This window comes from Papilio polytes, unplaced genomic scaffold (assembly GCF_000836215.1).
Source record: "Papilio polytes unplaced genomic scaffold, Ppol_1.0 DF824135.1, whole genome shotgun sequence".
NCBI classification, from domain to species: Eukaryota; Metazoa; Arthropoda; class Insecta; order Lepidoptera; family Papilionidae; genus Papilio; species Papilio polytes.
Window position 1 is genome coordinate 412,211 of NW_013525069.1, and position 13,147 is coordinate 425,357.

Here is a 13,147-nt window from a genome sequence, read left to right on the forward strand (position 1 = left end):
AACGGCGGGTGCAGCAATCGCATGGCTGCTATACGCCGCGGGGGCAACTCCCAACAGTCCGCTAGCGCGAACCGCGCTTATAGCGCACAAAGCGACAATGACCTGGAAATTAATATTTTTGTTAAAAATTTCGCCTAGTAATGCTGATTCAATCCAAAACTTTGATATATATGTTATATTTCGTATTTTTAATTATGTAAGAAACATAATTCACTTAACACACCTTAGCGAACATGTTGGTGGTGTTTGATGGTGGCAACTGAATAATTTGGAAACGTGTGCTCCGGTTTTTATACGTCTGCAGACCACGACGTCCGTTTCACTTTCATTGCCAAGGCGAGCGAGCTTTGCCCACAAAGCATACGTTCGTGAGTCAGTGATAGCCTTTCGATTTCATATTGTTCCGTTTGTTAGTACGAAGAGTTAGTGGCGAGCGCACGGACCTTGAGATTGTCCGGTTAAAGACTTATTTCTTTGCCATTAAAGTCAACAGGGTGGTTGAAATGTCAGTGCTGTTATTCAACAAGTAAAAGTGGAGTGCTTAATATAGCCTAGGTAATAAAACACGATGCAAATTACACTCTAATTTTGTTGATATGAAATAATATGATGTAAATTCGTAGTAACTAAATAACCATAAACACAAATAAAAAAAACTGTGAGAATATAAACGTCAGTAATTAATTGTTATGTACTAAAAACATACATTATTCCTAGGTATTTATACCCATTAATCAACAGCACGTGAACGGTAGGATGTTCATGTCCGATGATCCCTTAAAGTTTAATTAATCCCTTCCTTTAGATATAAACAAATATCGTAACTGGGAACCGAACTTTTTTTAATGTCAAACTGGTATGAATAATTTTAACTGTGATTTCGACTATAATTCGAGGCTCTACCGGTTTGACGCACATCTGTCAGAATATAAAAAAGGAAATGTTTTTAACAACAAGTACAACAAGTTTGTAAGCTTAAAGCATTAAAGTTCCGCACTAACAAAATTATAAGACATAGGTTGTGGGCGCAAGGTATGAATCAAAACACATGATAAAATTAACGTAGTATCAAAGCAAGTCTTGTAGTACGGTGGTACTTATGGTACTGAGTTACCATCATTATAGCGCACTGAACGCCCCCACTAAGGTACTATGTACTACCTTATGTTATGGGTGGACAGGTTGTTTGACTTCATCTTTGAATTTCTGCACCGATATGAGCAGATCGCATCACGTTGGTCTCTTTTTCCGCATAATCGGATAAATTCACATATTAAATTCGACAATCTAAACACATTGGCCCATGGCAGGGATCAAACCTGGACATATAGATTATAACCCGGTCTTATCAAACACTTAACAACTGAGCCACCGACGCTCTAGGTACTAACTACCCACATGAATCTATATCAGCTCAGTTGAGAGAAAAGATATTTTACTAATCTTACGAATATTATAAATGCGAAAGTTTAGATGGATGGATAGATGTTTGTTCGTATGTAGCCTTAACAGATGAACGGATCTCGATGAAATTCGGCATAGATGTATAGGATAGTCTGTAATAACACGTAGGGTACTTAGTTCTGTTTTGTTTTTTTTTTTCTTTAAATTTGGAATCGAGGGCGAAAGCTTGAATGGCATATTTTTGATTTCTCGAAATACTTACAGCTACATAAGTACATAAGTATAGAACTGTTATTTACCCGTAGTTGTTGATAACTTTTTGTTATTTACCTCCCTTAACCTACATACCTCCCAACATACTTTTTGGTGTATTTTGTCGCGTTATGTTCCAAATTTGTGTAATTTTAATGTCTTGATGTTAATGTAACTCGCTATTACAAGGATTAATAATTACAAAACATAAGTGGTCGCTTGAAGGACATTGAAAGCTGTTACAATATTACCTTTAAATGATTACTTTATTCGTTTTTGCAACAGGTGTGAAGGCGACGTATTTACACGTGAGAAAAAGACCTCGTGTATTACGTATTTACTTTTTTGAATATACCACAGCTGAACACGAGTCAAATGTAACTCACCTGTCAGAGATATTTAAAGAAATCGCGATATTTTCTTGTTAAACAGATAGGCTAATGTTTTTTCTAGAGTTTACCAAAAACACACAACACATCGCTGTTTAAAGTTACGGAGAGGCTAAGAACTGGCGCGGACTCCAGTGACAAGCCGGAGGCAGCATCAGCTGAGTACAGGTATATTGACATCTTATAAGGTTATAACATTTGAAGAGTTTAAAAACGAACAAAAATGATAACCTCAAAAAATTATTTCGGGTAAATTTCATGTCGAATTAAACATTAGCGAGTAAAGTAGTATCTATGTTTATTCCATCTAATTCATCAAGCCTGTAAATGCAACAATCGTAGGGTGGAGAACTAACATAAAATTTCGTATAAAGGGTAAATAATTGTGCAGACCGTGCAAAATTACTCACTCCATAAGGTCGTGTAGTTTCGCAAGACTGGGTTTAGAACAATGTTTCTAAATTGAATATTTCACGCCTACGCTTAAACATTCCTAGTTAACGTCGACTAGAAAGTAATGATTCTAAACAAAAATTTAAATTCCCTAAATGTATGCCATGTTAAAGGTTTAAAAACTCATTACCGTTACATAAATAAATTTGCACTTAAACCTTAACGGACAATTTGCGTATTGTGTAATTTAAAGACTTTTAGACAGATCTTGCACTACAAAACTTCTCTTCATAGTGACGACATGGTGCCCAAAAACATACAAGTACACTATTACGCCTTTGTATGGCAAAGGCGATCACCATGACATATTTGAACAAACACAGAAACTTCTAAGATCGTGACTTGCATACAATATTTACACACAAAATCTTCAAAATCATGTCAAGTTCATCATATGCTCAAATATCAACAAAGACTACAATAAAAGAAATGCATAGAATACGTCCGTGTAAACTTTATTCATCTCCTATTATGGCATTCGTATTCACCTGATACCACAAAAGTAACTGTAACCACACGGTGGCCTTTCTTAATGAGATAATTACATTAATGAGACTGTGTACAATGTACATGATTCACGGCTCCAAGGAATTCCCTGCTAAGTGTAAAAAGTATTCATCTCGGAAAGTTGATCAAAACATCCGCATTTTGGATAGTCGTAATAAGATAATCAGAATCAAAAGGATTGTTTGCCTTCTAACCTCACATCACAGTTTTCAATTGCTATTGCAATTCTTAGAACGGTTAAATTTAAAACATTAACAGATCTTAGACAAACAAAAATAAATTCAGTACCGCTGTAAACAACTTCTTAAAGTTATAAGCATTATTATATTAAATCAACACCTAACTAATTAATTAGTCATGCGTCAGTAAAATAATTTGAATTGTTTTAAAATATATGAAGTGTTGTAGAGCGTGGCGGTGGAATTTCAAAATTAAATTCCAGGTCAGAATACTTTTTTACACTAAATCTATTTCATGTAGTTTAATAGAAAGGTCGTATGAGTAATCAAGATCAAGAGTATTACTGTAGATAATAAAAAGTCAAGTACTGGAAGAGAAATATGATTGCAGTGGAGGACCGAGAATATTTCCTGCTAAAAAGGTTTAAGGAGATTTAAAATCAGTGAAGTTAGTTAATTTGACGCCTCAAAGACTACTTTCTTGTTATTGTTTAGGACAATTAAACCGTAATTGTACATCATTATGTTTGCCAGCTGTGTTTCTACGGTTGCAAGACTAGCAACAACGTACAAGACGCACACAACTGATACCAGGCTTTCGACAATATAAACTTACAAACTGGTAAATGAGGATGATGATGACAGTAGCTTGACATAGCGGGATGCGAGATAAGGGAAGGCTAGGTTATATCGGAAATATGAATAAAATTATGATTAACAAAGACCTTTTAAATCGTTTATTCGTGTAAACACATATCATTACAAGTAGCGATTTTAAAACTGGTTTTGAATGTTTCAACGTTTAATGCAAACTCGTTTTTTAGGTTCCAATTTTATTATCTCTGACATAAAACCCATTACTTATGTTCGTTAGGACTTACGATATTGGCTTCAATTTAAAGTCATACTATTCAATAGGTCAATATGAGGTTAATATTTTCGCATATTTATTGTTCTCTTTTAACAAAAATTAACACGAGCTATAATGTCATGTTAATAGAAATTCTCCTCCGTTTTCTTTCTCTCTTTTACCATCTCTTACTCCTCCACAAAGAATCGTAGAAATATTGTATTTTTCATGTGTTTATTTTAAAATAAAAAGGTAAGAGTATGATATGCAAATTCAAGCATAACATCTCTTACTACTATACGGAGGCCATTTGTAATCGTAGATAGTGTTTCAAAGATACTGGAACCGGTCAATTTAAAATAACAGCTGTCGAATAATCTGTAACAAATACAATCTTTGCTTTAAATTACAATTAAAAGTACTAAGTACTCACTTACCTTCAGTCAACAACTTTCCTTTATAAAGTAAGAATTATGATGTAAGGTGATACTTACAATACATTTTAGGTTAAACTTTTACGGTTATTCGGTTTTGTTCACAGGTGTAGAGAGCAGATTTGCAAGAGGCCCAAAGGCATTATCATATGTCGCGGCTCGTTAGATGCAGTAATGTAGGTAATCCTGGAAAGCCCGTGATACAAGCTCTAAGCAAGCATCAGTTTCCTATGCTCTGTGGCTGCGATAAGCAGCTAGATTCTCGCAATGGAAAATTCATACAAAGCCTTTAGACAACAAAGCTCATGCTATTGCATATTGTAGTTACTCAAGTTTTATGTTAGATAATCATATCAATAGATAATCGAATTGCAAATTTTAAAAGTAGACAATGCTGTAGTCTCACAATGACCATCTGGATATCAATTTATTGGCGATTATAGTAACAACAAACCTGCAAATATTTTAATACGAATTATCATAAAAAAATATTATGCAATCAATTTTTCTTGTTTTGTACCCTTTTACTCCTGTATAGCGAATACACTTTAGTTAAAGACTTACATTAAATAACTAAAGAAAATATAATTACAGGTAGTTCATTTGGTTGGTCAAATATTATTTAGGTAACACTAACACGATTCTATACTGAATTTACAAAGGACAAGAAATAAATTGCAATTGGCTAGCTCGGCCATTTAACCCAGACCACCATTTACAGCGGCAGTAACAATTTCGGTGTTTTTTCAAAAGTCGAAATGGAGTAATGTCTAAACAAAATTTTGCTAATAATATAAAATAGGCGCCGCATTGTCTCTTAAAAATCTTTACTTAGAAGAATCACCTACTGGCCGGGTACTGTAATCAATGTTTTGTACACTTTCAAAGCTCTTCATTCTTCTTAATCATTCTTAAGGCAATTTAAAATTGTTCAAGATTTGACGAACAAGGTTTTCTTTGTTTATACTTGTCCTTCCACTTTACTATAACGAAAAAGCTATGGCGTTTCGTAAGTTTTTTCATTTCAATCAATCATTACTTAAATTATTAATGAAAAATATAACATGTTAATCAGTGATAACGTAGCTTCTTAATGGTAAAGGAATTTTTGAAATCGGCCCAGCAGTTTTTTACTTACTGCAATACATACAAAAATAAAAATATTTTCTCTTTACAATATTAGTATTGACGAAACAAAAATAAATACTTACTGTCCACCGACGCTGTTACATGTTCGAAGAAATAGGGGTTGTAAAAAATATACTTAGCACATCGATATTTTATTTGTCTTCAAATTGACTCTACTGTTAACTCTAAACATCAATATTGTTAGAAAATTGTATAAAGTGAAGATTTATAGGATTTAAATAAAGACCCTGTGTAAGTTAAACAATAAATGGAATAAGTAATAGAAAAAGGGAATTACATTGTACCCGTAATCAAATAATACTGAGGTTCACAACTAAATTGAATACCTTCTTTTTTACCAACGTCACACACGTGGTTGTTATTCTGCAAAACAATACATCTGTAGAAAATTTAATAAACATAAACACATCCTAAATAAATGAGCGTTGAAATCTTTTCGATACAACTTAAACGACTAATTTCTTAGAATAACGACATTTTTCTTACGAAAACAAAACCGTATAAGGTATATAAGATAAAACGTAACACGTAAGTAATTTAAGACTTAAAATGGCTAAGTGACGTATTATTTGATGAAAATCTATAATTGTTATTGAAGCGTTCACACATAAAGCACTAACTACTTAAGCCGTATATCACATCGATCCTTACTAACAAAGTGCAAGAACATCTATATGAAGCGATGTCTTAATATAAATAGACCAATATTAGGCATGAAAACGCCTCAATTGCAGCATTTAAAAGGGTTTCTACAAAAGTCTTTTAATGGTTTTTTAATATTAAAAAGCGGAATTATTTTAAACATGCTAAATAAAGAAAGCATACCCATGTGTATGTGTATTTTTTGGTTGTAGTGTATTTAAGAATATATATTTAAAACGTGGCAATTAACGCAAGCGATAGTTTTGATGGAATTTTAGGATAAACCAGTTACAACTTTAAAATGTTGATTTTAAAGTTGTTTAGAGATGTAAATAATCTGAACTTCGTAATAAAAAAATAAGCTGCTTAAAATCGAAAATTGTTTAATTGACGTATTACATAGAATTGAAATATGTGAAATATAGAACTAATTCCTTATTTTAATAAGATGAAAAAACGATCGATTACAATTGTTTAAAAATTCGTGTTTTTTTTCTTTTTAAATAAACGGGGTAAGGTGTTTTTTTTTTCATATTATTTATAATTAATTTAATTTTACCTTGTGTTTTTAAAGCTCCTAAATCTTACTAGATTTATGTCAATGTAAAAATTGGTCAAAACCTTCATACAATCGCGACAGGAGCTTGAAAAATAGTTTAGGCGGACTTTACTTAAAGAAAACAAATTTTGCGTTATCCATGAATATCCTCCTAAATTATGAATAAAACTTTAAAAAAATATTTATATTCTGAAATATACATTACGTATATTAATGTTGAAAGAACCTTATTTATTTGATTGTTAAATATTACAATTTATTTACAGAGGCGGGATTGTCTATATCACTGGCCTGCAACAATATCCCCCCTTTACGAAATATGAAGATTTGATTACCCTGAATCTATTTCTGTAACTAGAAAAAAATCAAGTTTCAATTTTTGTAATTTTTTGTAATTTGTTCAAGTTTTTTTATAATTTTTTATCATGTTTTTCCCAAATGTTATGAAATAGTCTGTACATGTATAAAACGGTTTTAGTATTGTCCTCGATGTAACGCTAACACAGTTTTTATTATTTTTCATTCCTTTCTTTATTTCTGTACATTTTACTGGATGTTTTAATTACTTAAAAGAACCTTTTTTTTAGTATTTACTATCTATAGTAATTCTAAATATATTATAAATTCTACGTGCTATTTTATTTGCATGTTTTATTTTAATTTAGGAACACCTAATGTAAAATCTTTAAGCATCAAAACTTAAGGGAGTAATATTTTTGCAGACCAGTGTTGTTGGTATTTATCAAAAAGGTATCTTTAAAGTAAGTTTGACGAAAGATTAATTTCGTAACTGTCTTAATTTGACAATTTTGAAACGCAGTAAAAGCCTTCAGTCTTCAGCGGTCTTTTTTTTCCGCCTCTCAAATTGGGAACCAAAGGGATATTCGGTTTTAATAGTTCAATTTTAATTAGGCCTAAATGTGAAAAATACCAATATCAATATTAAAAAAAACAATATAATAAAATTAATCGGAGATACTTTTATTGAACGGTGTTGAGTGATAATGCTATGCATTGTCGGACGGAACAAGCAGAAAGGAAAATGTTTGCAGCTTACAAAAAAGGTTAACTTACTAAATATTCGTATAAAAAGTATATTCAATTTAACTTTAGAAGTTGGCTTAAAGTCGAAAAGAATAGATAGTTTTTTAAGTTTTAATATAAATAAGTTTTACAAAGTAAGATGGAACTCAAAAGTTCCAAGTAACTTAGGATTATAAATACGATTATTTACAAAAGAAAATAGAAGAAACTTCTTTAGAGAAGTTGCTAAGTAACAGGCGGATCACACTATTCAGTAATTGCAAAAAAACTGAACATCCCGAATCCTTTGCTTAATATCGGGATTTTTGAATTCGAAATCTAGTAGACCCATTACCATCTTTGTCTTTTAAAAATCATGGCTAATCTGGAATTGAGTTTACCCTAAGATGGAATATTTGCATTTTGCAAAAAAAAAAGTCGCATAAGACCAATATGTCTTCCATATTATATGCAAATTAAACTTCAATAAAAATAAACCTTACTGCGTTACCAAGTTTATACTAACATTAAGTTACACCGAGATAAGTTTACTACTACCACTAAAACATCAAGAGAGTCCAAAAAATATTTAATAAGTGGAACATGCGTTCGGGCTGTTATGCTTGTATTTATAATCTGTGGTTTCGAATGCTATAACTCTTGTTTTAACGCCACTGATCTCTAAATGGACAGGCGAATGCTTGGAAACGACGTATTTTGTTACGTTCCGACTTAAACGCGTTTGTTAACTATACTGACAGTTTATCTCTATTACTAGTTCAAATCCTCACCACAGCTACCAATCGAAACCAACAGCACCAAAATGCCTATCCATTTTATAGACGTTCGTGACACATGTTGTTTTCTCATAGAGAAATAGGGATATCAAGAGCTTTGACAATCGAAACCTTTGAACATTGAATGGTCATTTGAATCAGCTGAAGAATGTCTTTTTAGCTCAGGCCCGTTATCTATCAATTATTTCAAAGTGGAAATACATTTAACATCGATATTACGACACATATTTAAGCAATTTCTATTCTATGACATTTATTGACTAATATTATGAAAAAATGTACCAAAATAATTGTACTTAATATTTTCATTCTGTTTAAGATTAAAAAAATATTTACCTAAAAAGTGTAAATTGTATGTTCTGAAATGTTTTGGACATTTTTGAAGTACAGAAAACTGTCAGAAATATTTCTAAAAGAATTGTATTTATGTATTTCTTTTTTATAAATTTAGCTAAACTTCAATTACTATTTGTACTGTACCTTTTTAAATGGCTGGTGCTCATTTTCTTCAATTGTATATGTACAAAAATCATATCTTAACAAAAGCTAGTATACCTATCGGAAAAAAACTGTGTAAAATAAATTAACGAAAATCAAATTATACGAATACAACAAAAAATAATTACTGGTTAAAACTATTCCTATGGCACATCAATCTAATTTTCTACGCTACTATTGAACATTTACTAAATACTACAGCAACAACTACTAATTAAAAAATTGCGCCAATTATTGTGGGTGTTCACTTGTACTTGGCGAAGGAAAACCCACGTGACGTCATCAAGTATCTGATATATAGAATTTGGTATCATTCTTGTGACAACAATATCTGATTCGAGGGTAGGAGCAAATTACGTATTTTAAATCTTGATTTCTTTGGTTGCAATTGAAATTTATGTACAGTTATTTATGAGAAATTACTGATTTTCAAATTATGGAATCTTTCAATCTCCACAATTATAAGTAAAACGTATATGACGTCAATGTAAGTCCACATCGAGTTGCATTAAGGGGTCAAACATACATACTGTACATAAATTACTGGACTTTATTAAGTTTGTTGGCAGACTAAGCTATGTCTTTATTTAAATCACTGAAGGTCATCACTTCAATACAACTACAGGCGCGTCTTAAATTCTCAATTTAAGTTTTATAATTTCTCAAAACTGTACTTATTCTGTACAAACTCCAATCAACCGTGATCGATGTTACAATTGGTGTAACACGTGCTATAGAAACGGAATAACGTAACGTCTCAATCGGTAAAAACGTCATGCAGGCATTGGCACATTTCATGCATTACTATGGAAAGTTATAAACTATCAAATAGGAATCTATCAAATTTTAAAATAATCCAAACATTCTTATAGTAAGTAAAAAAAATATAAGGAACATAGTACAAAAATATATTTTTAAAACATATTCACTCGGCTCTGAATCCGGATTTAAACTATAAGAGCCTGTCCCACCACTGATAGGAGTCACAGATAGCTTGAAAATGACGTCACTGTCAGATAAGGGATCAAAATCCGATATTTCCATCACATATTTTACATATTGAATTGTTATCAGACAATTAACAATTTGGTGGGACAGGCTCTTAATGTTATTATAAAAAAAACTTGCGTTTATTCGCACGTATTGTATACAAACGATATCCTTAGATTATTTACACGGTAACCTAATATGTAACTGAAATAATAACAAATATAGAACACGACTTTCAGGGTTTTATGCCAACGAACAAAAATTATAAACATTTTAACAAAACATCAACTAAAACAACATTCAAACAGTGAAACTTGGCTCTATCACGCATACTCCGATTTCGGTTGTTTCACTTATAAATATCTTTTATCTATGGCAAGAGCAACCTCGAAGATTATTCGAGATATTGTCGGAATGGTTAAAGTGACAAAGGAATTTTTAGACCCACCTAGTATAGTACATATTAAGAAAACATATATATAAAAAAATACTGTAGTTTTTATTATAATTATCTTTTTAAAATGATAAAACTAATGAAAATCAAAGTAATAGACTTCTTGATTTAGGTAAGTTGTGGTTAATACATTGAGATATGACAGATAACCTCAAAATATCATAATGTGTCACACACATTATAAGAAATACAAAGATATTTGTTGCTTTACCTGTTCTTTACAGCACAAGTAGGCATAATCCAATACCATAAAAATTCCTTATATTTATAGTTGATAGCACTATAATATACAATCCAAGTTTCACTATTTAACCGAAATAAAAAATGTAACATATCTAATAGTATTGTGCGTTCTAATTCGGGTTTAGAAAACACGACACCCTGTTATTTTTACAAGGGTAAATAGATTAATGTGATAAATCAACATATGTACATAAAAGTTAGTTGTTATTGTCGGATTAGTGAATATGTAGTCCATCTTAACTAAACAACCTACATTAAAAATTATTCTAAATAATATTAACAAATGAGTTAGAGAGAAAATAAGGTCTTATAAAATTTGAGCAAAAGTCGCCAGATCATTTTTAAAAAACTCCCGGCAAATTACAATAAATGTAATGTAAATAATTTTAGAAAAACTTTATGAAATTGAAATTAAAAGTAAAAAGAAATAATTTAGTATAATACCCGCCACGGTTTGTCTTGCTTTTTAGGTAGTCATAAATAAGTGTTGTGAATTCACAGAAACTTTAGTTCTGTCGTCTGCCGGTTCACTCATAAAAGTTCACATTGGAGCTAAGGGTCCATTGATACTTTGATTAGTTGAAGTCTTTAACGATTTTTTGTATGTTTATTATTATTATTATTACTAATTTGAATAGCAACTAGCAATTAAATATTTAGTCAGAGTAGTGGTTATGCATAGTTGGATACAACTCGCACGATTTATACTAAAAATATACATAAACCCCCAATCGCTGTTGGCTTGCACTTAAGTGTGAATGGGCCTGAATTTTACATTCATACGCGAGAGTGTTACTTTGAGTAATAAGAGATTCGTGGCGAGTATTACCAACCAATATTTGATGTTTCCCTTGAACATATTTATCAATAATTTCGTGCGTTTACGGATCTTGTATATTACAAAGTAGGAATACATTATTATAATGTATGTACAATTTAACACCTATGCAAGTCAGTCTCACATTCGTCGCGTTAATATCAGGATTCCTTTATAGCAAAATATTTACAGTTAGTTTTGGATATTTAAAAATCTTTGGTTTGTCTATGTGTATAAAGTCTGTGGTTAGTTTATGTTAAGAAATGCGTTAAATCGCACAATAGCATACGGCAAGAAGTTAAGCAATTTGGTACAAAGGAATTCTGATAGTAACTTTTCACATCTCTCACAAGAAGACCAAGTCTTCGCAATTTAGAAATAAAAATAACGAAAAATAGCGCATTAGCGCGTAAATTCGACAAGTATCACACACCCTTTTAATTATTTTTTTCGTAAATTTTTAGAAAATGAACGATTTAAAGCCAATCAGGTAACACACACCGCAGTCTTTACTTCCAAACACCTTAGACAATTGCATAGGCTTAAAATTAATATTACATTTGATGGTACAGTTTGTATATACATGAATGAAGTTTACTCGTTGTTCCTTTGTTGTACATTCCCATTATACTGGTAGTATTGATAATATTGATAAGAGTAATAGAATACATTTGTCGGCACTATAACAGGGACAAGAGGTTGCGGTTGTACGAAAGGGTTTACAACCGGTTGCATACCGACATATGAATACCAATAGTAATTGGTAACTTGATATGTAACGAGATGGGACTGCATTCTAAGTCTTTCTGCCATGGCCGAATGCTAGGCAATTTCATGGGTCATTCCATGATTCGCATAAACTTTAGCCATGAGCAAGCCGGGATTTCGCTCACTAAAGCTGAAAATAAAATGCGCTAAATAAGCGTCAGTGTAACATTAGCAGGCAAGCTTAAAATGTGATCTATAGACCGGCACGGACCACGAAGATTTTCGTACATTTACTTGTTATTAGTTATTACCCATCTCTATCGCACCCATCACAATAATATGCGTCTCGCTCGCACGGAGATATGCGAAGTTACAATTGTTCTTGTACCCACGGGTTTTTTATCTTCACCTCGGATTATGTAATGAAGATCAAAAGACGAATAAATAAAGACGCTTTGTCTAATTGACAATTTAAGTAATTATAGGTCGATTCAACTTGCAAGATTTCTCCTAAACATATGCAGGGCTACATACCTTGTATGGTAATTAAAAGCTTGTAGTTATTAAGTATACTTAATCCGTAAATAAGTTGTAGATCCATTCCTTGTATTTTTAAGTTTTATATTTTACTAGCTGTTCCCGTGCGATTTCATCAACATAAAATTATTTTATTGTTTAGCGAGCGTTCGCACGGACGCGAAAACGCTTGGCGGTAACTATGTGTCAAAATAGAACGTATGGGATTGTATGAAGCTGTTCATACGGGGGCGTTTTTCTTCTCGGCGTATTTCTCTACGCG

General features: G+C 31.8%; 1 protein-coding gene across 2 annotated transcripts in view; it reads right to left on the bottom strand.

Moving 5' to 3' along the window:
- Positions 1–3,931: 3,931 nt before the first annotated feature.
- Positions 3,932–13,147, bottom strand: part of LOC106099277 — a 20,193-nt gene continuing 10,977 nt past the window's right edge. Inside the window, exon 8 of one of the 2 annotated variants that reach the window (XM_013277771.1) lies at positions 3,932–4,412. In XM_013277771.1, the coding sequence (XP_013133225.1) occupies positions 4,274–4,412 (139 nt within the window). In that variant the 3' untranslated portion in view covers positions 3,932–4,273. Of the gene's footprint in view, positions 4,413–7,778; positions 12,539–13,147 lie in introns of those variants that run through there. The other variant, XM_013277772.1, reaches the window with a different exon arrangement.